This window comes from Pan paniscus, chromosome 2, assembly GCF_029289425.2.
Source record: "Pan paniscus chromosome 2, NHGRI_mPanPan1-v2.0_pri, whole genome shotgun sequence".
Taxonomy (NCBI): domain Eukaryota; kingdom Metazoa; phylum Chordata; class Mammalia; order Primates; family Hominidae; genus Pan; species Pan paniscus.
In genome coordinates, this window is record NC_085926.1 from 45,864,896 (window position 1) to 45,887,508 (window position 22,613).

Sequence of the window (22,613 nt, forward strand, 5' to 3'; positions counted from 1 at the left end):
ATGAGTGTGTACCTATGTGTATGTGAGCATGAGTGTTGGCATGTTTGTGTACGAGAGCATGTGCAAGTGCATGTATTATGTGTATGCATGTACATATGAGTGTGTGTGCTTGTTGGGGCCAGTTTCATGGCTGTGCAACCCACACAGTCACACAGGGGCCCTGTGCTTAGAAGTGCTGCTTGTTTGATTGAATGCTGGATGTGTTGAAATTCCTAATAATTTTTGGACCACGGGTCCTGCTAACTATAGAGCAGGTCATGGTGCTTGTGTGTGTACGTAGGGTTGAGAGTGTCTGTGTGTGTATGTGTATGTGCATGTGTATGTGGGTGTATGCTGGTGCTCCCGGAGCTTTCAGGAAACTCAGGGGACTGGGATCCAGATGAGTTTAAGAGCCCTTGCTGACCTTTTTAGGGTCAGTGAAAAACTGAATAGATAGGAGAAGTACGATCACAGTCATATCACAGTTTGATAAAACTGCCCATCAGTAGTGTGGAGGCACTCTTACCCCATCAGAGCACTTGGCATGCACACTATAAATGTTCATTTGTGTGTCTGGTTGCTCTATGGGTAGGTAAGTTTCCTGAGAGTGAAGCCACACATCTGACTTATTTATTATGGTTTCTTTGGCAGATAGCACAGTAGCCAACATACAGTATGTGCTTAATAAACATCTGTTGAATAAATAAATATGTCACAACCCAAGCAGATGTCCTCAGAATGCCTACATGTCTTTGGCCTTATCATAGGTGTTTGGGGTTGGAAGGGTCAAGAGGTCCATGCCTCTGCCATCAGACAGGACCTTCAAAATATTTTCCTTGACCTAATGCCATCTTGTGTCCCCTTGCAGAGCCCTATTCCTAACATGGCTGATGACTATGGCTCTGAATCCACATCTTCCATGGAAGACTACGTTAACTTCAACTTCACTGACTTCTACTGTGAGAAAAACAATGTCAGGCAGTTTGCGAGCCATTTCCTCCCACCCTTGTACTGGCTCGTGTTCATCGTGGGTGCCTTGGGCAACAGTCTGGTTATCCTTGTCTACTGGTACTGCACAAGAGTGAAGACCATGACCGACATGTTCCTTTTGAATTTGGCAATTGCTGACCTCCTCTTTCTTGTCACTCTTCCCTTCTGGGCCATTGCCGCTGCTGACCAGTGGAAGTTCCAGACCTTCATGTGCAAGGTGGTCAACAGTATGTACAAGATGAACTTCTACAGCTGTGTGTTGCTGATCATGTGCATCAGCGTGGACAGGTACATTGCCATTGCCCAGGCCATGAGAGCACATACTTGGAGGGAGAAAAGGCTTTTGTACAGCAAAATGGTTTGCTTTACCATCTGGGTATTGGCAGCTGCTCTCTGCATCCCAGAAATCTTATACAGCCAAATCAAGGAGGAATCCGGCATTGCTATCTGCACCATGGTTTACCCTAGCGACGAGAGCACCAAACTGAAGTCAGCTGTCTTGACCCTGAAGGTCATTCTGGGGTTCTTCCTTCCCTTCGTGGTCATGGCTTGCTGCTACACCATCATCATTCACACCCTGATACAAGCCAAGAAGTCATCCAAGCACAAAGCCCTAAAAGTGACCATCACTGTCCTGACCGTCTTTGTCTTGTCTCAGTTTCCCTACAACTGCATTTTGTTGGTGCAGACCATTGACGCCTATGCCATGTTCATCTCCAACTGTGCCGTTTCCACCAACATTGACATCTGCTTCCAGGTCACCCAGACCATCGCCTTCTTCCACAGTTGCCTGAACCCTGTTCTCTATGTTTTTGTGGGTGAGAGATTCCGCCGGGATCTTGTGAAAACCCTGAAGAACTTGGGTTGCATCAGCCAGGCCCAGTGGGTTTCATTTACAAGGAGAGAGGGAAGCTTGAAGCTGTCGTCTATGTTGCTGGAGACAACCTCAGGAGCACGCTCCCTCTGAGGGGTCTTCTCTGAGGTGCATGGTTCTTTTGGAATAAATGAGAAATACAGAAACAGTTTCCCCACTGATGGGACCAGAGAGAGTGAAAGAGAAAAGAAAACTCAGAAAGGGATGAATCTGAACTATATGATTACTTGTAGTCAGAATTTGCCAAAGCAAATATTTCAAAATCAACTGACTAGTCCAGGAGGCTGTTGATTGGCTCTTGACTGTAATGCCTGCAATTCTCAAAGGAGGACTAAGGATCAGCACTGTGGAGCACCCTGGCTTTGCCACTCGCCAGAGCATCAATGCCGCTGCCTCTGGAGGAGCCCTTGGATTTTCTCCATGCACTGTGAACTTCTGTGGCTTCAGTTCTCATGCTGCCTCTTCCAAAAGGGGACACAGAAGCACTGGCTGCTGCTACAGACCGCAAAAGCAGAAAGTTTCGTGAAAATGTCCATCTTTGGGAAATTTTCTACCCTGCTCTTGAGCCTGATAACCCATGCCAGGTCTTATAGATTCCTGATCTAGAACCTTTCCAGGCAATCTCAGACCTAATTTCCTTCTGTTCTCCTTCTTCTGTTCTGGGCCAGTGAAGGCCCTTGTTCTGATTTTGAAACGATCTGCAGGTCTGGCCAGTGAACCCCGGGACAACTGACCCCACCCACAAGGCATCCAAAGTCTGTTGGCTTCCAATCCATTTCTGTGTCCTGCTGGAGGTTTTAACCTAGACAAGGATTCCGCTTATTCCTTGGTATGGTGACAGTGTCTCTCCATGGCCTGAGCAGGGAGATTATAACAGCTGGGTTCACAGGAGCCAGCCTTGGCCCTGTTGTAGGCTTGTTCTGTTGAGTGGCACTTGCTTTGGGTCCACCGTCTGCTCCCTAGAAAATGGGCTGGTTCTCTTGGCCCTCTTCTTTCTGAGGCCCACTTTATTCTGAGGAATACAGTGAGCAGATATGGGCAGCAGCCAGGGAGGGCAAAGGGGTGAAGTGCAGGCCTTGCTGGAAGGCTATTTACTTCCATGCTTCTCCTTTTCTTACTCTATAGTGGCAACATTTTAAAAGCTTTTAACTTAGAGATTAGGCTGAAAAAAATAAGTAATGGAATTCACCTTTGCATCTTTTGTGTCTTTCTTTTCATGATTTGGCAAAATGCATCACCTTTGAAAATATTTCACATATTGGAAAAGTGCCTTTTAATGTGTATATGAAGCATTAATTACTTGTCACTTTCTTTACCCTGTCTCAATATTTTAAGTGTGTGCAATTAAAGATCAAATAGATACATTAAGAGTGTGAAGGCTGGTCTGAAGGTAGTGAGCTATCTCAATCGGATTGTTCACACTCAGTTACAGATTGAACTCCTTGTTCTACTTTCCCTGCTTCTCTCTACTGCAATTGACTAGTCTTTAAAAAAAAGTGTGAAGAGTAAGCAATGGGGATAAGGAAATAAGATCTCCAAATACCTTAAAACCATCACGGCTGACAAGTTTTTATTTCTCCTCTGTCCAAACTTACTCCTCAGGCTTTTCCGTGTTAGTCAAATGGAATTTCCAAGGAGGACTATTGGAACAGCACAGTAAACCACCCCTGGCTTTGCCACTTGCTTTAGAGGAAGCATCTAATTTCCCCAGTGCCTTGTGGATCGCTGTGGTTTCTGTTCCAACGCCATCCCTTCCCAAAGGGGAGACAAAAGCACTGGACCCTGCCATTTCACCCTTTTTCTCCCTGCCCACTTCTAAAGCACAGGAGAATGAGGAATAAAGTGAGCAGACATGGGCAGCAGCCAGGGAGGGCGAAGGGGTGAAGCGCAGGCCTTGCTACCCCATCAACATGCTGCCCTTGAGGGGGCAGTGGGTGGGAAGAAAACATTGGCCTGGGACCAGCAGATCAACGTGGGCCCAGCACAGGCACTGCATCCGTAGTTAAAGGGAGGATAACTTCTCCAAGGTCACTTATGAACACAGCCATCCATTGACCATTTCCAAGAGGAGACCCAGATATTTACCCTTATAGGAACTTGAGAGAATAAAAAAGATGCATGAGCCACTTCTAAATAACATTGTGCAGTTAGGTGCAAAGAACACAGCTGAGTTTGGCTTTTATTTTTAGATACTGTGGTTCTGATGCTCTGTCATGGGAGTCCCAGTGGTGCTGAGCCTCACACAGGGCAGCCTCACCAGGACAATTATGGAGCCTTCCCAGGTGGGAGCCCGGGCAAGTAGCTTTGTGTGGACCTGTTCTGGTACATGTTTTAAATGCCCAGACTCCTCATCACACACAAATTTCTTGGGTAGGGTAGGAACAATATAATGAATTAATATCTTTATAAACATTTAAAATTAATCATTTCTCAAATATGTACTTCATGTGTCAGAGTTCAGCAGCTAGGAAACTTCTAGAAAATAAAGATTGCCAACCTTGAGCATTGGGACATTACATCCTTTGGGCAGTGATGCTGTCCTGCTATCTACAGGCAGCCTGGGGGACTGGTGGTCAAGGAAGGAACTGACTAGACCAGGACTGGACGCCAATGCTTTTCCCAGCTTTGGTGTCCAGGGCTTTGGCCTTGTGAGTTGCCCTGATTGCATCCTGAGAGAGCTGACACAGCTCCTGAGAGAGCTGAGTGGCTATAACTTCTTCTTTGCCCATTGTAGTTGTTAGAGAGTCCTGAGCAAGGAAGGAAGCAGCCCACAGTGAGCTCCTTCCATTTTGGTCTTGTGGACCTTCCCCCAGGCCATCGCCATTGCAGTATGGCCATTATGGGTGGTATCTTGGTTTCTGTGATGGTGTTGACTTGAATACAAAGCCAAGGCTTTCGTGAAGCATTCATGAGTTGACACCTTTGGAGACCACCACAGTCTTTCTGCTTCATCAATGCAAAGCTGTCTCACACTTCCAGATGGTTCTTTTGTGCTTGCAATCTTTGAGTGGGTTTGCTTGGCTTTCCAGTTCTAAGTTGGCCTCACAAGAACTGGAGCTTCTTGTGGGGTCCAGAACAAAGCACAGCCGAAATCATCCCCCAGCACCAGCCTGGCTCCAGTGCCCACAGATCTCTGTCCCTCACTGAAGTTGGCCACTCCAGCTTCACCGGAGGGTTCTTCTCCTATACACTGGACAGCTTGTCTCAATGTGAGGTCTGTTCAGGGGCTCCCCGTGACTTTGAAAAAAGAGAAGTAATCATGGGCTCCAGCACCTGCACCTGACATGTTTTAGATACTCAAAAAAAATCTTTCTCTCCATTCAACGAGTAGTCACTGATTGTTTAGTCACTGTGTGTGGTTAGTAAGTACCACAGCCTTAGAATTCCCCTCCCAGCCAAGACACACCATAGTGCTTCTGCAATAAAGTCTCTCTCTCTCCCCACCTCATGTGCTCCTCCCTTCCAGTTGAGGTCCCTATCCAACATGCTCCTGGGACAATGAGCTAGTTCTCTAATCATTCCTACATTATTAGAACAGACAACCCAGACAGCTAATGACCCATTTAATGTCTTTCTTTGACTTTTATATTATCAAAGCCTAAAAATGACATGCAAATATGTGTCTTTCCAACAGGTGATTCCTTATGAGGTCCTCTCCATATATTTACTTGTATATGCTCAATTGTGGCACCACAAGCTAAGCAAAAAACCTCTATGGTCATATGGAGATGCCTCAAGAAAGAACTTGTAGGGAGTATGGTCGGCACAGGCCCTCTGGTTGCCAGTTCTTCAGGGCCTGCCTCCACTGCAGAGCCGCCCTGCCCAAGCCAGGCCTTCCCAGGGTCACCTGTCTCTGGTGCCTGTGAGACAGAGAATAGCGTCATCTCAGCCCGATGGTGGCACTCTGATGGGCAGAATCCACTCCAGGGCACTCTGCCAGCACACCCTCATGGTGCACTTTTGAAGAAGGGAATCAGCAGGGCCTTGGCTGTCACACGTCACCATTTAGCATTTGCATGACATGGTCAGTGAGAGGGGTGCTGGCCAACCTTGTGCCTGTCGGTCTTTTTAGCCCCTGGTCCTCAGAACAAAATCTGGCTTGGCAAATGCTGGTCGACTCTCCAAAGCCAGGGCTTTGTGAAGCCTTCATGGCAGTTTGAATTCTCTCTCTGCCCAATCATGCTTCCTCTCACATCCCTCCAAAGGCATTGATTCCTAATAAACACCTTGCACCCCAAACTCCAGCTCAGTACCTCCTAGAGAAGTCGTCCTGCAACAATTTTCTCACCAGGGGCTGCCAATTCCAAGAGCCCACCTAAGTCTGGATGGGTAAGAACACTGGGTATGCAGGAGATCCGTAGTGTGGTTGGGCGCCAGTCACAGAACTCCTCTGAGAAGGCTGAGAGCACGGGTCCTGTCTGATTATAACCTAAGCATTCAGCAGATATGCTTGGGCACCAGCTGCATGCCAGGGGCCCCATGGTGTATGAGACAGCCACGATACCTCCCAGAATTTTGAGCACCATTGCTAACCCTGATTTACAGAGGAAGGAGCTGAGCCTCAGAGATATCAAGTAACTCATCTGAGCCCATGCAGTCAGTAATTGGCTTTGTCTGACATGGTCAGACAAACCAGCCCTTGCTTTGGAGGGTTGACCAGCATTTGCCAAGCCAGACTTTGTGCTGAGGACCAGGGACTGAAAAGATGGACAGGCACGAGTTTGGCCAGCACTCCTCCCACTGACCATGTCATGCAAATGCTAAATGGTAACATGCCACAGCCAAGGCCCTGCTGACTCCCTTCTTCAAAAGTGCACCATGAAGGTGTGCTGGCAAAGGACAATGGTGTCATCTTCACAGAATCGAGAAGGTTCCTAGCTGCTACCTCTCCCAGGCTCTTCCCCACACACATATGGCTGTGGAGCCTTAATTCCTTCATGAAGAAGCCACAGATTTCACCGGAGGTGTGTGTGTGCAGGTCCAAGGACCCAACACCTGGGCCTAGACATGTGTCTGAACTTTAGAATTCCTGCTGTTGGCTTTCCTCTTCTCCCTGCCCCATTCCCCTGCCTCTCCCATCCCTGGCTCCTCTCTCTCAGATGCAAGACCCATGAATAAATTTCCTGGGCCTGGTACAAGATGTGGCTTTAGGTCAGATTCCCTGTGCGGGATCCAGGCATTACTCACTGCTGTCCCCACGTGGCCCCAGATCTCCTCTGCAGCCAGTCAGATGATCTCAAGGGGCATGCAGGCCTCTCAGGTTGGCTCTGTCCACCCTGCCCATGGCCGGTGGTCTGCAGGGCTGGCTTCCGCCCTGGCTCTTCCTCTCTGGGTCTAGGTGGCCAGGCTTAGGCCCCAGTCCCGGATCTCCCTGGGCTGGGGCTTTCACCAGACCCCAGGCTCAGATCTGAGGAGCTGCCCTAAGCCTCCTCCCCTGCCTAGGGACTGGCATCTCCTTCTGGGAGTCACCCTCCAGGCTTTCCTGAAAAGCTGTGGCTGCTGCCTGGATTCCCTGGCCTGATGATGGCCCTGCCCCTGACCACCTGGACAAACACTGTGCCTGCTCCACCAGCGGCCCTCACTCAGGCCAGGCTCTGTGGCCAGGTAGGTGCTTCAAGGAACCTGTCTCTTCCTGCGTCTGCTGCAGCATCCTTCTGCAGACTCTCCACTTTCTAGACTTCAAATACCCATTTCAAGCACATCTGAATTGTGTCATCTGGAAATTTCTAAACAGTGTAAACAACCCTCAGTCAAGAGCTGGCCGAAGCGTCCCTTCTCGTATTAAAAGGTACTATGGCAATTGCTGATGTGGCTCGCTGCGTGGGCATGGCAAGATGACGTGGCAAAGTCCCAGAGTGACAGTTAGAGCCCCGTTATCCTCCTGTGTGGCACACTGCTTGTCCCTTTCCTTCACAGCACTCCTCTCATTTGTAATTCGCTAGTATTCTTCTTCCTACTGATTGATCCTCTGACTCCTATGTTTGGACCCTCAGCAACAAGCAGCCACGGACTGTGCGTGTTCTTGCTCACGTGTGTCTGCCCAGCAACAGGTACAGTGCCCAGAATGAGAGCTGCGTCTCTAGCATTTGCATGATGTTATGACAGTCTTTGAGGCCAGAAAGAGCTACAGCAATGGAAAATGTTTGGAGACTTGGAGAGTTAGGCAAGAAAGACAGGGACTGAACTCTGAATAGCTGCAGACAGTAAGTCAGCTGGGTAGATTAAGGATGACCTATAGGAAGCAGGGGAGAAAGGAGCAACAGTTTCTTTGATGCTCCTCTCATCAAAACATGGGGTTGATGTCCCCTCTCCTTGAATCTGGGTGGGCTCTGGGTTTGCTTGAACAGTGGAATTTGGTGCAAGGGATGCTGTGCCAGTTTCTGGATGCAGACTCAGAAGAAGAGGCTGGCAGCTTCCACATCCGGTCCGTGGGAGGCTTGCTCTGGAAGCCCTAAGCTGCCGTGTCAGAAGTCTGCCCACCCTGAGACCACCGTGCTGGAGAGGCCACAAGTAGGCCCAGCATTTCAACTGTTGCTGTAATTAGCCTCATTCAACATTTATTGAGCATTTAGTACATGCTAAGCACTGGGCAAGGTGGTGAGCAACGGCAGACACAGGCATGGTGCTCATGAATCTCACAATCACAGACACAAGTCACATCATCACAGGAACAAGCTGATGGTTATCAGTACAGGATGCTAGAAAGTGTGACAGGGGACTCTGATCTGCTCTGGAAAGGGGAGGCAGGGAAGGCGTCCCTGAGGAGGTAGCGTTTGAGCTGAGAGCTGAAGAATGGACAGGAATGACCTACAGGAAGCAGGGGAGAAAGGGGAGGAGGGTGGTGTGTGCCAAGGCCCTGCACCACTCATACCTGGGGGACATCACTGTCAACTCTCTGGTGAAGTGTCCATGCATGCAATTGGTTTAGGACTTCTCCACTCATGTTCTTTTCTTTTTAAACTTTTTAATTATAGAAATTTAAAAACATACACAAAAGCAGAGGGAATAGTATTAATGCAGGGGTCCCCAACCCCTGGGCCACAGACCACTACTGCTCTGTGGCCTGTTAGGAACCAGGCTGCACAGGAGGAGGTGAGTGGCAGGCAAGTGAGTGAAGCTTCGTCTGTATTTATAGCTGCTCCCCATCGCCTGCATCACCGCCTGAGCTCCACCAACTGTCAGATCAATGGCGGCATTAGATTCTTATAGGAGCACAAACCTATTGTGAACATGCAAAGGATCTAGACTGTGCACTCCCTATGAGAATCTAATGCCTGGTGATCTGTCACTGTCTCCCATTACCCCGATGAGATCGTCTAGTTGCAGGAAAACAAGCTCAGGCTTCCCACTGATTCTACATTATGGCGAGTTGTATAATTATCTCATTATACATTACAATGTAATAATAATATAAATAAAGTGCACAATAGATGTAACATGCTTGAATCATCCCCAAATCACCTCTCCACCAATGCTGCAGGTCCATGGAAAAACCGTCTTCCACAAAACTGGTCCCCGGTGCCAAAAAGGTTGGGGACCGCTGGTATAATGAAGATGCACATACCCCTCACCCAACTTCAATAATGATTAACATTCTGTCCATTTTTGGTTTCAGCTACACTTCCCACTTTTCTTTCCTTTCCTCTTCTTTGTTTCATCTGCTCCCTTCCTTCTTTTTCCTTCCTTACCTTCTTCCTTTTAAAAACAAGTTTGCTGTAGTATTTTAAAGAAAATCCAAGACATCATGCAATTCCCTTAAAAACTCATGCTCTTATCCTTATAAAGCCCCAAATCACAATTTTAAAACATTAACATAAGAAATGGAGACTGGATGGACTCTTCCTCTGTGTGGTTAGGCCACCACTCAACAAAGGAACTGAAGGAGGGACGGAGTCCCCTGGGGATAGAGCAGCAAGCTTGGAAAGGCCTCACGCCGTGGGTGGCACTTTCTCAGGGGGGTAATCTCCAGGTGGCTCAGAATGCCCTACAGAGGCTGATAAAGGCTGCAGTGAGCTCCAGGGTTTCTCTTGTTCAACTTTTGGAAACCAGGAAGTTTCTAAGGACCACAGGAAAATTGATGTTGCCTGAGACGAGGTGGGACCATCACCCCTAATTCTCACAGGTGTCTCTGAGACAGGAAAGTGATCAGCAGAGTTAAGTGGCTAAAAGAAGAGCCATTGGTGATTGGAGGGTTATGAGTGAGAGGGAAGTCAGAGAGGAGAGGAAGGTAGGGGCACTGTTCAGGCGCAGATGATGAATTTTGATTTATTCCACTTCAGGAAGATTTTTAAGTGGGGTGTGGCATGATCCAATTCATGTTTTAAAGATCTCTAAAGCCCCCAGGAGAAGAAGGGTGGTGGCTGGGGGTTAGGGGCAGTGCAAGGAAGCAGGGAGGCCAGTCAGGAGCTGTTGCAGTTGTTCAGGAAAAAGATGGTGGTGGCGGAGTTGGAGTGAAGGTGGTGGTTGTGGTGTAGAGAGATGGATGGCTTTTGACTTACTCTGGGGGTAGACACAATGGTGAAGATTAGAATTGAAAGAAAGGAAGGCATCAAGGATGACTTGGGTTTTGAATCTGCACGTTTGGGTGGTTGGTGGTGCTGCCCCTGGGAGGAGAGGATCAGCAGAGAGCAAGTCTGGGGATGCCACCCGGAAGATGGTAGCCATGAGCATGGGAAGAGCTGAGGTCAAGAGAGAGTGGAGGCTGGCAGCGACCTGGCTAGGAACAGCTTCCCAGGCATCAACAAGGCAGACTGTGATTGGCTGAGGAGCAAATCAATGGGAAGTGAGGATGTGGAAAGAGGATGTGTAGGTGAAACTTGTGTCAGGTTTGCTATGATAAAGTATCAGGAGTAATCCAATAAAACAACAAAAAAATGTAAATGGATCTCTTTTGGGTTCATTTGCAATTAAATGAAAGAAGTGATTCTAAGAACCTTGCCTGTATTCAATTCAGCTGTGTCCTGGTAACTGTTGCCACAAAATTTAGTGGTATAAAAACAATAACCATTTTATTTTATTCGCCATTTTGTGAGCTGGGAATTTGGAAGGGGCTCAGCAGGGCATATTTAGCTTGGGTTCTCTCGTGTGGCTGCAGTTAGATATTGGCTGGGGCTGTGGCCACTGGAAAGCTTAACTACTGCCTCAGGGCCAGTAGTTGATGCTGGCTGCCATGCAGGGCCCCAGCACACGGCAGCTTCAGCAGGGAGGGCTCAAGGTACTCAGACCTTTTACACGGCAGCTGGCTTCCCCTGTGCAAGAGAACCAAGGGGAAGTTGCAGGTCCTTTTCTGACATGGCCCCGGAAGCCACACAGTGTCCCTCTGCTCTTCCACTGGTCAGAGCAGCCAGAGGCCAGCCCGGAGTCAAGGGACTCAAGACTCCACCTCTTATGGGAAGGGTGTCAAATAACTCTGGGGCCACGTTTTAAAATCACCAAAGGTGGCTACTCTGTAAATTAACTCATCTTTCAATGATCCCAATCACTCGGTCCCCCAACTTGACTAGCTGACTAATGCCCAGAAGGAATCAAAAGAGCCAAGAGAGTAAAAGGGATTGGACAAGGTGTGGATGTTTTTCTCAATGATAACAGCTATCACATTTTGAGGCACAGAGTAGCTAAGTGACTTGTCCCAAGCCAGAGGAAGTAGGTAGTGGCACTAGGAGTTGGATCCATGTCTTTCTGATTCTAGAACCCAATCTCTTAGAGGCTGTTGTACTTTCTCCCCAGTTGAAGTTCAAGCACTGATGTTCCAGTGGTCAGTTTGCACCATATGATCTGGATATAGCTCTTCTCACAGAGGCCCTGAGTCAGGAGGACAGGGGGCCCTAGCTGGGCCAGCCCCTAGGCAGGGGAAGAGGAACTCTGGCCATATTGTGGCTTCCTCCCAGGCCCTCCCCGCTCATGGCTTTATGCCGTTCAGTTTTGCTGGTAAGTAGGTCACCCCTTTGGTGAATGCAGAAAGACATCAACAACTGTGTAATGACTCCAGCATATAGGAATTGGGCATTTGGTTTTTTACTGGGAATTTGAGATGGCCGTAAGATGATGTGAATGTCTTTTTAGAAATTAGTTTTCACATTTTAAAAGTTAAACTGGCACCTACTAAAAATACTTCAAACGACATAGAAAAGTATAAAGAGAAAAGTAAAAGCATCTTATTCCTGCCACCAACTCCAAAGCCCCACCAGCTCCATCTGCCGAGGCAGCCACTGCTGTGTCCAGCGTCTTTGTCAGGAAATGTCGCATGGGTGTGAATAGTGTTCGTCACGTAGTCTCCCAGGGTGCCGTCATATACTGCTTCAATCCAACCCACTTTGAACAAATCCTTTCCTGTTTTTTGCTATCACAGACATTGTGGCCATGAAGATTGTTGCGTGTGTTTTTGCGTACTTGTATGAGTGTATCTGGAGGAGAAGGTGGGTGTTTTACCGAAGATGAAAATTGAGGTGGAAATATGTGCAAGAAGGGAAGATTATAGACTCTTTGGTAGAAATATTACAAAAATGGTCCCAATTCTCTACCCCTCACTGTCCCTGTGCCCTTTATAAAGTGACTTTGCAGTTCCTCCCATCCAGAGGAGTCCCTTTTCCCACACCTGGAATCTGGGCTGGCCTGTGACTTGCTCTGACCAACAGAACACTGTTGAAATGATGCGCCAGGTCTGAGACTGGGCTTTGCGAAGCTCGGGAACTTTTACTCACTCTCTTGGAAACCTGCTCAGTGGCCATCTGAATAAGCCCAGGCTATCCTGTTGGGGTCAGGGAGACCACATGGAGTACAGCCAAGTTGTCTGGCCAAGACCATCCTAGCCTAGCCAGCCTTCCTTTGACCAACTGACCACAGATGTAGGAGTCAACCCCAGCCACGATTAGCCAATGAGCAGCCAACCCTCAGACATGTGGGAGCACAGCCTCAATGCGTAGCTGACCATGGGCAGACAAGGGAGTGAGCCCACCAAGAGTCCAGAGCCCCCAGTCAACCTGCATATTCGTGAGCAAAATAAATCTTCAGTGATTTAAGCCACGGTTTTGAGGTTGTCCAACTTCAAATAACGCAGAATAATGCAGCTTGGTCTGACAACAGGTAACTGATACAGCCTTTTGTATTAACAATCATAGTAAAGGTCTGAAGGTCAAGGGCTGCCATAGCAAATCCTGGTTTATGGAAAAGCTTTTTATAAGTCATCAGATAATCTATATTCAAGTAAAATGAGAATGGTTTAGAGAAAACCACTCCTACAGCTGTCTCAGCATAACGCAGTAGCAGTAATATGTTCTGTAAATGGTTCAGACTTACCATCTTCCCTGGGTCTTGGTTCCTCATCTGTAAAAGCGGGCTGACTTATAGCAAGAGCCTAGAAAATTATACAATTACACAAATTAAACAATGCTACTATCATTACTATTAACAAACCAGTGCTGCAATGAGCTGATCTTTCTCTTGTTTTTCATGAGGACCTGCCACAACCTAAAGATCCTTAACTTTTTTTTTTTTTGGCCTCATCCACACCTTTGACAATCTGACAAAGCCTATAGCCCCTTTCTCAGAATGCTTTAAAATGCAAACAATAAAATAGAATTACAAACCAATTAAATTGAAATACAATTCTCCAAATATTAAACCAGATATATGAACTAGTAATATATGTGTCTTTTTACTAATGCATTACATAAAATCTATCAGATCTAATGACAACCTTCATTTCTGAGTGGAGATAAACATAAACGATATTTTGAGAGTCTGCAGAAATTGTCATGTAATATGAAAATATCTGCCATTTCTACTGGTGACAAAGTGACAGGTCTAGCTAGTACTAGTGTGGCATGTTGTCTCTAGTCATAATTGAAGGAAGACTTAAATTTTAATTAGTAGTTAGGGTAAAGATGTCATTTTTTCCCCCACCCATTTTCAAAGACCTTTGATTCTGTGTACGGACCAGCTTAGGAACTCCCTCCTAAACTGACCTCCCCAACGCATACCCCCTGGATACTTTCTCCATTTCTTAAAATTTAGACATGTATGGAACTCTTCTGGATTTGGGGAAGGGGACGTTTTTCCACTCAGAAATGATCTGCCAGTTGGCACCAGAACACTTGAATAAAAATATAAGCCATAAAAAGTTACGGTTGTAAACTATTTTACCCTTAGAATAGTTTTATACCAGGGGATTCATTTAGAAACACCCTCCTGTCCAAGACTGAAATTTCCATCATTGCGCCCTAGTGCTTGGGCTAATGGATTTGAGGAAGACGGCCTGGTTCCAAGATTCAAGGATCACAGGTAGAGTTAAATTAGGAGACAGATCAATTAGTTCATTTCCTCCTTTCCTCAAATTCTAATCAAAACAGTGGTGACGCAGCAATGCTCACCAGGACCACCTGCTCCAGCATCACCTGGAGGATCTGTGAATGGGCCAGACCTGATGAACCAGAATTGGAATGGGTGGTGCCCATGGATCTGCATTTTTTTTTTTTGAGACAGGGTCTCACTCTGTCCCCCAGGCTGGAGTGCAGTGGGGCAATCACAGTTGCAGCCTCAAACTCCCAGGCTTAAGGGATTCTGCCACCTCAGCCTCCCCAGTAGCTGGGACTAGAGGCGCCTGGCTAATATTTGAATTTTTTTTGGTAGAGACGGGGTCTCCCTATGTTACGCAGGTTGGCCTTGAACTCCTGGCCTCAAGTGATCCTCCTGCCTTGGCCACCCAAAATGCTGGGATTATAGACATGAGCCACCACACCTGGCTGGATCTGCATTTTAATATGCCTTCAGGTAACTAAAGCAAGAGAACCTTCTCCTAAGAATCTCTCTGCAACTTCCTTTTATTTACTGACACCTAATAAATGAACAGTTGACTCTGGAGCAAAACTGAGCCCTGGGTGAGTCTTGGGCTTTTCCTGATGGCTCAATACCTGAAACTTTCATAACCAAAGAAGATGGGGGCCTGATCCAGGACCAGTTCTGGTCTCCTTGTCCTTCTTCCACTGGTCACCTTCAGGGCATGAATGTGTGGTCCTCTTTCTGAGACCACCCAACAGCTGGGTGGCGTCCCTGCTGGTGGAGAGGAGCTGCCTCTTCCAAGACCTTGGGTTCCACATAGGAACCCTGTCGCTCATTCACAAGCCTCGTGGGAGGACTAGACTGAGGCTGCTGCCCCTGCTGCTTGTGAAAGCATGCAGGGCTCTGTTTGTGAAAGCTTGCAGGGCCCTGAAGCCACCTCTGAGGCAGAGGAACAAACCGGCTTGTCTTTCCACATCAGCAGTCACTGCCTTTGGTGTCTGTTTCCTCAATGGTCCAGGCTTCCTTACATTAAAGTGCTGCCTCCACCAGATGCATGGGGCAGCTTCAGCCACACCGACACTGTCATTTCTCACTGCCCCTTTCTTCCAATGAGAAAGATGGCTTCTGCTAAGCAGCCCTGGGTCCAGCCCTCCCTGCAGCCTTTAGGGAGGCCCTTTCTGTTACCCCTCTTTTCTCATCACTGCTTTGCTCTCCTATCTTTTATCCCCGCACCGCTCCCCTCCGCCCCACCCTTCTCCCTCACCAGCTTTCCTCTCTCAAGCCGGGGAGAAGATAGCACCTGCCCCACTGACCTGGAAGACGGACGTTTTGGCCTCCCAGAAATGGCTTCCTTCTCTCCTCCGAGGCTCAGTCAGAGTCGGCCTTGGGAGCAGAAAGTGGGGGAGACCTCCTGAAATCATTTTTTCCGTGATGATTCTATGGACCCACAGGCCCGAAGACAGACCTGTCCTAGAAACGAGGACTTCCTTTTGGTAAGGACACTCATGCATCTCAGGTTTTGTTCATTTTTTAGCTAAAAAAGACTTAATTCATTCAAGGCTTTAGATGGGGCTGTCAACTCTTAGATAACCTCAGTGCCAGCATGGTGGGAGGTGTGAGGAAACCACACTAGTCTCCGACCTCCCCAGAGCTTGCAGGATGGGGGCGGGAGGAGGGGACACACATCAAAGCCCAGAGGTTGGCCATCACCCTTCTGCTCGCATTACCATCCTTCTTCAGAAAACAGCGGGTGTGGGAAAAGTAAAAGGCTGACCTTTCTCTCACCCCTAACCCACTTTGAATGTCTTTCATAATCGCTATGCTTTCCCCCCGCCCGGCTTTTGAGGCTTCAGCTTCAACTGCTGTCTCAAAAAAAGTCCGTTTTCTCATCTTGGGCTACTGGTTTCACCATCTGTTTGCTCTTCAGATGTGTGTGGGTGGCAAGAGGAGATTTTTCCCACGCATCTTCAAACTGAAAGGGCTGACCTTGCTGTGAGGAGCCTTCTGAGTCACCCAGGAGTCTCTGCATCCTCAGCCCTCACCCGGCAGACGTGGCAGGGAGGGGCGGGGCACCTCTATGTGCCACAGAGTCTGTGAACACTGAACTGGGCCCGGATTACCTGGAATCAAGCGTGGGGCTTGGAAACCCTCCAGCAAAGACTTGGGTCATCTTGAGTTACTCTGCAGTTTAGCAGGGTGGGGTGAGGTGGAATGGAGGATTTTGACCTGGAGGTCCCCAGATCCCAGCCCCAGGTGCACAGCACACACATATATGTATGTCTCAACTGTTTCTTGTTCTAGCCCCCAGCCCATGAGGCCCCCAAGCCTCAGGAAGGACTGTTGTATTAACAAAGAAACTCTCTGGCTCTGTCATTTGGGGCAGGTGGAGTAACTATCTGCCATTACTTCAATCTGGTTACTAGATAGATACTTGATTTGAGGGCACCTTTTTATTTTTTTGAGACAGGGCCTCACTCTGTCACTCGTGGAGTGGCACGATCTTGGCTCACTGCAGCCTCTACTGAGTTGGGACTATAGACATGCACCACTACACCTGGCTAATTAAAGAAAAAAAAATGTAGAGACGGGGTCTCACTGTGTTGCCCAGGTGGTCTCGAACCCCTGGGCTCAAGCAATCCTCCTGCCTTGGACTCCCAAAGTGTTGGGATTACAGGCGTGAGCCACTGCGCCCAGCCCAAGGGCATCTTTGACATAAGAGGGGGTGCGGGGGTGGGACTGAGTGACCAGCTATCATTGCCCGTATCTCCTCCTGCAGGCCCACCCTTTCCCTCCTCTGCCACCGGAGTGTTTCAGGAGCCTCTATTCCTGGCAGAGTTAGTTGCCAGTGGGAATGCTGATGACTTTTTGGCTGACCCAGGGCACTGGGACTGACCCGAGAGGTCAATTCAGTATTTTTTGAGTCCCTTCCTGCCTGGCATGTTGCTCGATGCTGCGGTGGGGAGAGAAGGGAGGAGGGAGATGAAGATAAAGATGAAGGATTCACTGTCTTTTATCCTTGGGAGAGAACCAGAGTTACAGAAAATGTGACTTCTTCCATGGAGTAACAGATTAAAGAAGAGGCTACACGAAAGTCTGGCAGCAGGAGAGGGCTGGCGGAGGAAGGGTGGTGAAGGGGTGGTGTGGGGAGGTGTTCTTTTGAGGTGCAGAGCACTCCAGGGACAGAGCCCTGGTCATCCCTGGAGTGGGGGTGTGAGGTGAGTGTGGGTGGGCTGCCCAGCCTGAGCTCAGTCCAACATCAAGCAGTGACCAGGGCATGCCCCTCTAGGCCTCTGTCCAGGCTCTTTGCTGACCCAGCCAGAGAAAGGTATGCGGGAATGGGAAGGCTGACTTCTTCCTCTGCCAGCCATCTCAGCCTGGCAGTCTTGCCCAGCTTTGTACCTCATATTGACCAATCATGGTTTTAGGCCATCCATGATGCTTCTCCCCAGCCCCATTGTTCCGGTAAACTCAGAAGTCTGCTCTTTGCTCAACATGCTCTGTGGGTGCCCTGGGAGATCTGGACATTTGAGCTGAGGCTAGAAGCCCATAGGGCACAACAGCATGGATTGAAAGACAGGCTGTCTCAGGCAGGTCTAAACACCACCCTCACAGCAGGCCAGGAAGCAGCCAGGTGCCAGGCCACCTGGAAACTTCCCAGAACATCTGCTGACTCAAGTCCTCCTGAAAAGCCACCATAAAAGATGCTCTATTTCCCAGCAGCACAGCTCAACCCCAACTCAGCTCTGTATAACTTCGTGATGCACTTTATGTCCCAAAAAAATGAGAGACAAATGTCTAAATGTCATAGTGTTTACTTTATTTAAATCCTGAGGTTAAAAAGGAAAGTATTTCCACATGGCATGGCAGACACTATAAAATAATATGCTTAGGGATACAAAAGTTTTCCACCCCATTGTGCAGGTGGGGTGCTGGTATTTGATGTGCTTCTAGATAATTCTTTGGCAGATAAGAATGAATTGGGGTCCCAGACCCACCATCCCGTAAGGCCACATGAATTGAGGATTAATCAATTAAAGTGCAATTCCAAATGTTGAGCCTTCCAAATGAGGCTTGGGTATTGCTCTGCAGCCACCAGAGGCAGAGTGTCTCTGCATAACATACGTCAAGCAGCCTTTTTTTTTTTTTTTAAATCAGAGATGCCTCCCCAAATTTCAAGATGTACTTTATTATTTTAAAAGTGCTTAAGAGGAAAGAGAGAATTATTAATTCAGTCTCTCCTGTTTCCTTGGAAGAAACGTAATGAAATGAGAAGAACTTACTAAGGTTCCCCTACAAAGTGCTTTCTTGTAAGTGTTTTGTAAACAAGAATGGCTGTCTCGATGGTCTTTGTGTACATGACCATCCTTGGTTCTAAGCATCACAAATGGCTTCTCTCTGCTTTAATTCCCAACACCTCTGAGCCAAGGACAGTTTCTTGGTCTAAAGAATTCTCATATGTAGAATCATGCACACTTTTAAAAATGAAACTCCTTTAAAATTTCATCAGTGGACATCCAACCATATCATAAAACACAGGCTCTGTGATTTCATCCCCAGCTGGCGATTTCCTTTCATTTGGGCCTGAAATAGTTTCACCACCTTCGATGATAATTTTAAAATTTCCAAAACACCATTTATTCTTGAGTTATATGACGTGGCTTTTCATTTCTATTTTCCAAACCCTGTGGAGTTTTTCAGTTCCCGTGTCTTTGCCTGCTCTTGGTCCAGTCCACCTGGAATCCAGTGTGTTGAGGTCAAGCACTCTGTAGAGTCCACTTGGACCTGGAGGACAACACTTTGTGCCAAACGTGCCTCCTTGTTTGTGGGTAAGTGAATCTGACAGAGGTTGGCATGTTCTTGAAGGTGGTGAGTGGCTTCAGTGGCATGATGAAGAAGGCATCTGGTATCGATATGAAGACGTGACTGTTATTCAGAGAGATGAGCCATCAAGGGGCTGCCCCTTTTAAAAAAAAAAAAAAAAAAGAGTGATCTGGGATCCCAAGGACGCTTCCTTCTGGCTGATTTCTAGTGTAATTCAGTCTAGCCAGGGCTACCACCTGCAGCAGTGGTTCTTCAATTGCTATTTGCATTTCTTTAAAGTACCCCAGTCCTTAATTCTCAGTAAAGTTGGGAATCTGATTAATATCAGAATAAAGCTATTTATAAAAGCCACTCTTAAATATGCCAAGATGTTTTGTAGCTGCAGAGAGCACAGCAAACTTGAGCTTAAACAGCATCCTAATGAAATACAAATGTCCACCCAGCACAAAAAATAAATTCGCTAATGAAACCACATAGTTAGGAAGTCACCTCAGGGCACAGGGCAGTCCTCCCAATGCAGCAAAGGCTTTTTTTGAACAACAGCAGTCAGTGCTCAAGGTGGTGCACGCAAGACATCCAGCTCTCCTGGAGGAGTGGTTCTGGGTAAGCTGCACCCGGTCCTCTGCTGTGATGAGTGACATGTTCAGGAAGGACCTCAGATGGAATGTCCCAGGCCCCAAACCCATTAGCTACTCAGTGAATGGTGGTTCTTGTTGCATATGGTGCCAGTGACACTTCAGAAGGTCATCAGCTTGGCCAGAGTCTCCGCAGTATCCTTGGAAAGCCAAGCACTCAAAGATTCTAGATTGCTCTGGGTTCTCTTTTGTTAGTTTCTTTCTAACAGTGAACAAGCTGACTTCTGATTATCCTTTGCAAGTGGCTGGATGGATTCAAAGTTAGCATGATTTGCTCTGAATCATCTCAGGCCACGTGGCATGCCTGTGAGGACAAACATCAGGCCAAGAAGAGTCGCTGGGGGCCTGGCCACTTCTATTCCAGTACTAAGCATGGTCAGAGCCTTGGCCAGGGGAAGATGATTGAGCACCTGATGGCTTTCTGCCAGAAGGGGCTGCTCCAAGGAAGCCGAATGCAAGAGGCCCAGCTTTTCTCTGGGCAGCCTCTTTGAAAGGTTCTATTCCCTGTTCCCCATGCCTTGCTTAAAAACTGACTGGAAGTGCCCAACTCTCCTGTTTAAAGGTCTGAGTCCATTCCAGAAATGACCTCTTACTTGTGGCCCCACAAAAGTCCTCTTTGTTGGTGGTGAGGTTGTGGCTGCTGGTGTGTGGTGGGTTTGGGGTCTCTGTTGGACTTGGTCTGGAGTCCCTGACCCATTCTCAAGCCCTTAAAACCAGCCAGACCAGGGTTATGACAAGGAGAAACTTTGGGAAATGTGTGACTGGACTTGGGTCACAAGGGTAGCTGGAGGAATTGCCGGGCCCAGCTCTCAGATTCTCAGATAGCCTGTCTGGTGCTCTCTCCCTCACCCCTGGCCAAACTGGGACCTTTTGTCAGATGCTCTGTTCACCCATGGAAGAACCTGGGGCCTGACTGCAGGCAGCTGGTTCCATGAACAAGGGACGAAGAGCTGTCCAAGGTGAGCTATCTGTTGTTGGGGAAGAAAAGGACCACAGAGAACAGGGAAGATTAACTAATTCTTGTCTGGAAACAGGGAACAGGATCTCTCTGCCTCGAGGGGGGATGTCTCCTGGAGGTCTGGTGTGGGCTGAGCAGTGGGAAGTGGGCAAATGGGCTGTTGAGGAACCTGTCAGGAGGGGAGTGGGGCCCAGGGATCCATCATGCCTCTGTTTACTCTGTTACTTTGGTTCTTAAGTTATCAAAGACTTTTGTTAAGAAGGCCCCAATGTTTGAAAGTGGTTCTAATCCTGGCTATGATCATTAGTAAACATGTCTGCAGGTGGGGCAGAAGCTCTTATTTATATAAACAAAAGTGGGCCATCAGCTGAGGAGTAGCTCTAAAGCCAATGCACAATCCTGCTCTGTGGTCACGACATCCACACTGGCTGGCATTTGGGCATTAGATGTAGTGTACACACAGCCACTGCAGGCCCCAAGTACAGTGGGTTTTGCTCTTGGATTATCTTTACTTCTGATTCTTAGGGCAATGCTTTGAGCTGTGGAGAGGTCTGGCTGAGTGAAGGGCTTTATTTGAGGACAGAATCACCCAGACAAAAGGGCCAGAAAGAGTGCAGCTTAGAGGCCCCTTCAACACTGCTGAGTTCTGGAGCAGCCTCCAGCTTACTGGGGCAGTGAGGGACAAGAGCATGACTGGAGGAGCTGGTCAGGATCTCAGGGGGGTCCCCTGGCACCCTGACTCCCATGATGGCTGTGTACCTCCTTTTCCCAGGAGTACCTGAGGGCGTCACAGCCCGAGGATTCACAGGGCATGGCCAGGGCACCCAGCTCAGTCTCCAAGATGCAGGGCCCTGGTGGGGCAGGGCAGAAAATCTCTCCACAGGCAGAAGTTGGAATCACCCCTGCCCGTGAAACTCTCCACAAGAGGCCTGTAGCCAACCGTGCTCCCAGGAGAGGCTGATGGTCTCCTGGGTGTTTAAACCTTTGGCAGAGCATCCCTTTGGGTGTGAGAACAGCTGAGTCTCTACTTAATGGAAACATTGCCTGAGCCCTTCAACGCCTCGGGGGCTAAGAGTGGCCGGTGCAGAGTGCTGAGCACAAAGTCCTCCCCAGACACCGCCTCTGAGGGGCAGCCCAGGGGCCTCTCTTCCAGAGGGGCAGAGTTGATGATTTTGGAGCAGCTGACTTTTTAAAAAAATGCTTTATGTGACAGGTGAGGAAGAGCAGTGTTTCCTGTGGATGAAGTGAAGTTACTGAGGTGCTGAAGCTACAGGAAATCACTTCCATCGTAGATCACAGGCCGATCAACCGTCAAGTGATAAAATACCTTTTTAGAGACAAACCTGAGGAAACAGAAACGGAAAGGGAGGGTGTTACCTGAGAGCTGAAAGTCCGAGGGGTGGCAGCTGCTGCTGAGGCCTCTGTGGTCACTGCAGTGACCTGGTTGGGTGTGGGTCCTGGAGCCCCATGCCCCATTTCCTGTCTGTCTAGTGGAGTTCTCTCCCTGTGAGGGTCAGGGGGTCTCGGGACATCACTGTGGACTCTCCTGAGGCTTGGGTGCAGAAATGCCCTTTTGATCACAGGCTGTGAATATCACCTCCCTCACCTGGCTGCTCTGAAGCAGCTGGTGGTGGGGACTGCACAGTGTGTGTATGGTGGTGTGAGGAGCAGGCAATGGGAGGAGGCATATGGTGGAGGCCAGCACGGATTTTTTCCGACTCGGCAGCTAACTCAGTTCTGATATCCATAGTTTGGAAATCTCAAGTAGGCCCCTGAGATGACCTTGATGGGCCAAGGCCAGAGTTTGTCACAGCACCATGGCCACCTCTAGGGGTAACTGGGAGCCTGCTCGGGCTTGGGACGGTGCTCTGCCCTCATCACATCTCTCCTCGGTCTCTCCATCAATCCACAGTGTGGCCGCCACTGCAGAGTAGGAAATGGAGACTCAACTAAGGGCCGCTGGGGGAAGAGCAGAGCTTGGGCCTGGTGGTCCCCAACCCATTCTCCTAACCACTGCCCTATCCTGTTCAAGAGGGGCTGGGGCTCATGTCCACTCTTGGGGTAGAGGGTGGCTCCAAAG

The 22,613-nt window shown here is 48.4% G+C and overlaps 2 protein-coding genes and 1 long non-coding RNA gene across 8 annotated transcripts in view; 1 reads left to right on the forward strand and 2 right to left on the reverse strand.

The window, feature by feature from the left end:
• CCR9 (C-C motif chemokine receptor 9) overlaps window positions 1–3,208 on the forward strand; it is a 107,191-nt gene extending 103,983 nt beyond the window's left edge. For all 5 annotated transcript variants that reach the window (XM_055109779.2, XM_063602770.1, XM_055109781.2 and 2 more), the window contains one exon: window positions 848–3,208. In XM_055109779.2, coding sequence (XP_054965754.1) covers window positions 848–1,936 — 1,089 coding nt within the window. In that variant the 3' untranslated portion in view covers window positions 1,937–3,208. The remainder of the gene's footprint in view (window positions 1–847) is intronic.
• LOC130541322 (uncharacterized) overlaps window positions 1–15,541 on the reverse strand; it is a 62,422-nt gene extending 46,881 nt beyond the window's left edge. Inside the window, exons 1-2 of the long non-coding RNA XR_010111535.1 lie at window positions 15,433–15,541; window positions 13,139–13,196 (exon numbers count right to left, since the gene is read on the reverse strand). This is a non-coding gene — a long non-coding RNA (uncharacterized LOC130541322). The remainder of the gene's footprint in view (window positions 1–13,138; window positions 13,197–15,432) is intronic.
• Window positions 15,542–17,915: 2,374 nt separating this feature from the next.
• Window positions 17,916–22,613, reverse strand: part of FYCO1 (FYVE and coiled-coil domain autophagy adaptor 1) — a 77,910-nt gene continuing 73,212 nt past the window's right edge. The window contains exons 18-19 of one of the 2 annotated variants that reach the window (XR_611805.4): window positions 19,430–21,876; window positions 17,916–19,079 (exon numbers count right to left, since the gene is read on the reverse strand). Coding sequence is in view for 1 of the 2 variants with exons in the window: in XM_003818474.5 (XP_003818522.3) it covers window positions 21,801–21,876 (76 nt within the window). In the remaining variant the exon portion in view is untranslated. Of the gene's footprint in view, window positions 21,877–22,613 lie in introns of both variants that reach the window. The other variant, XM_003818474.5, reaches the window with a different exon arrangement.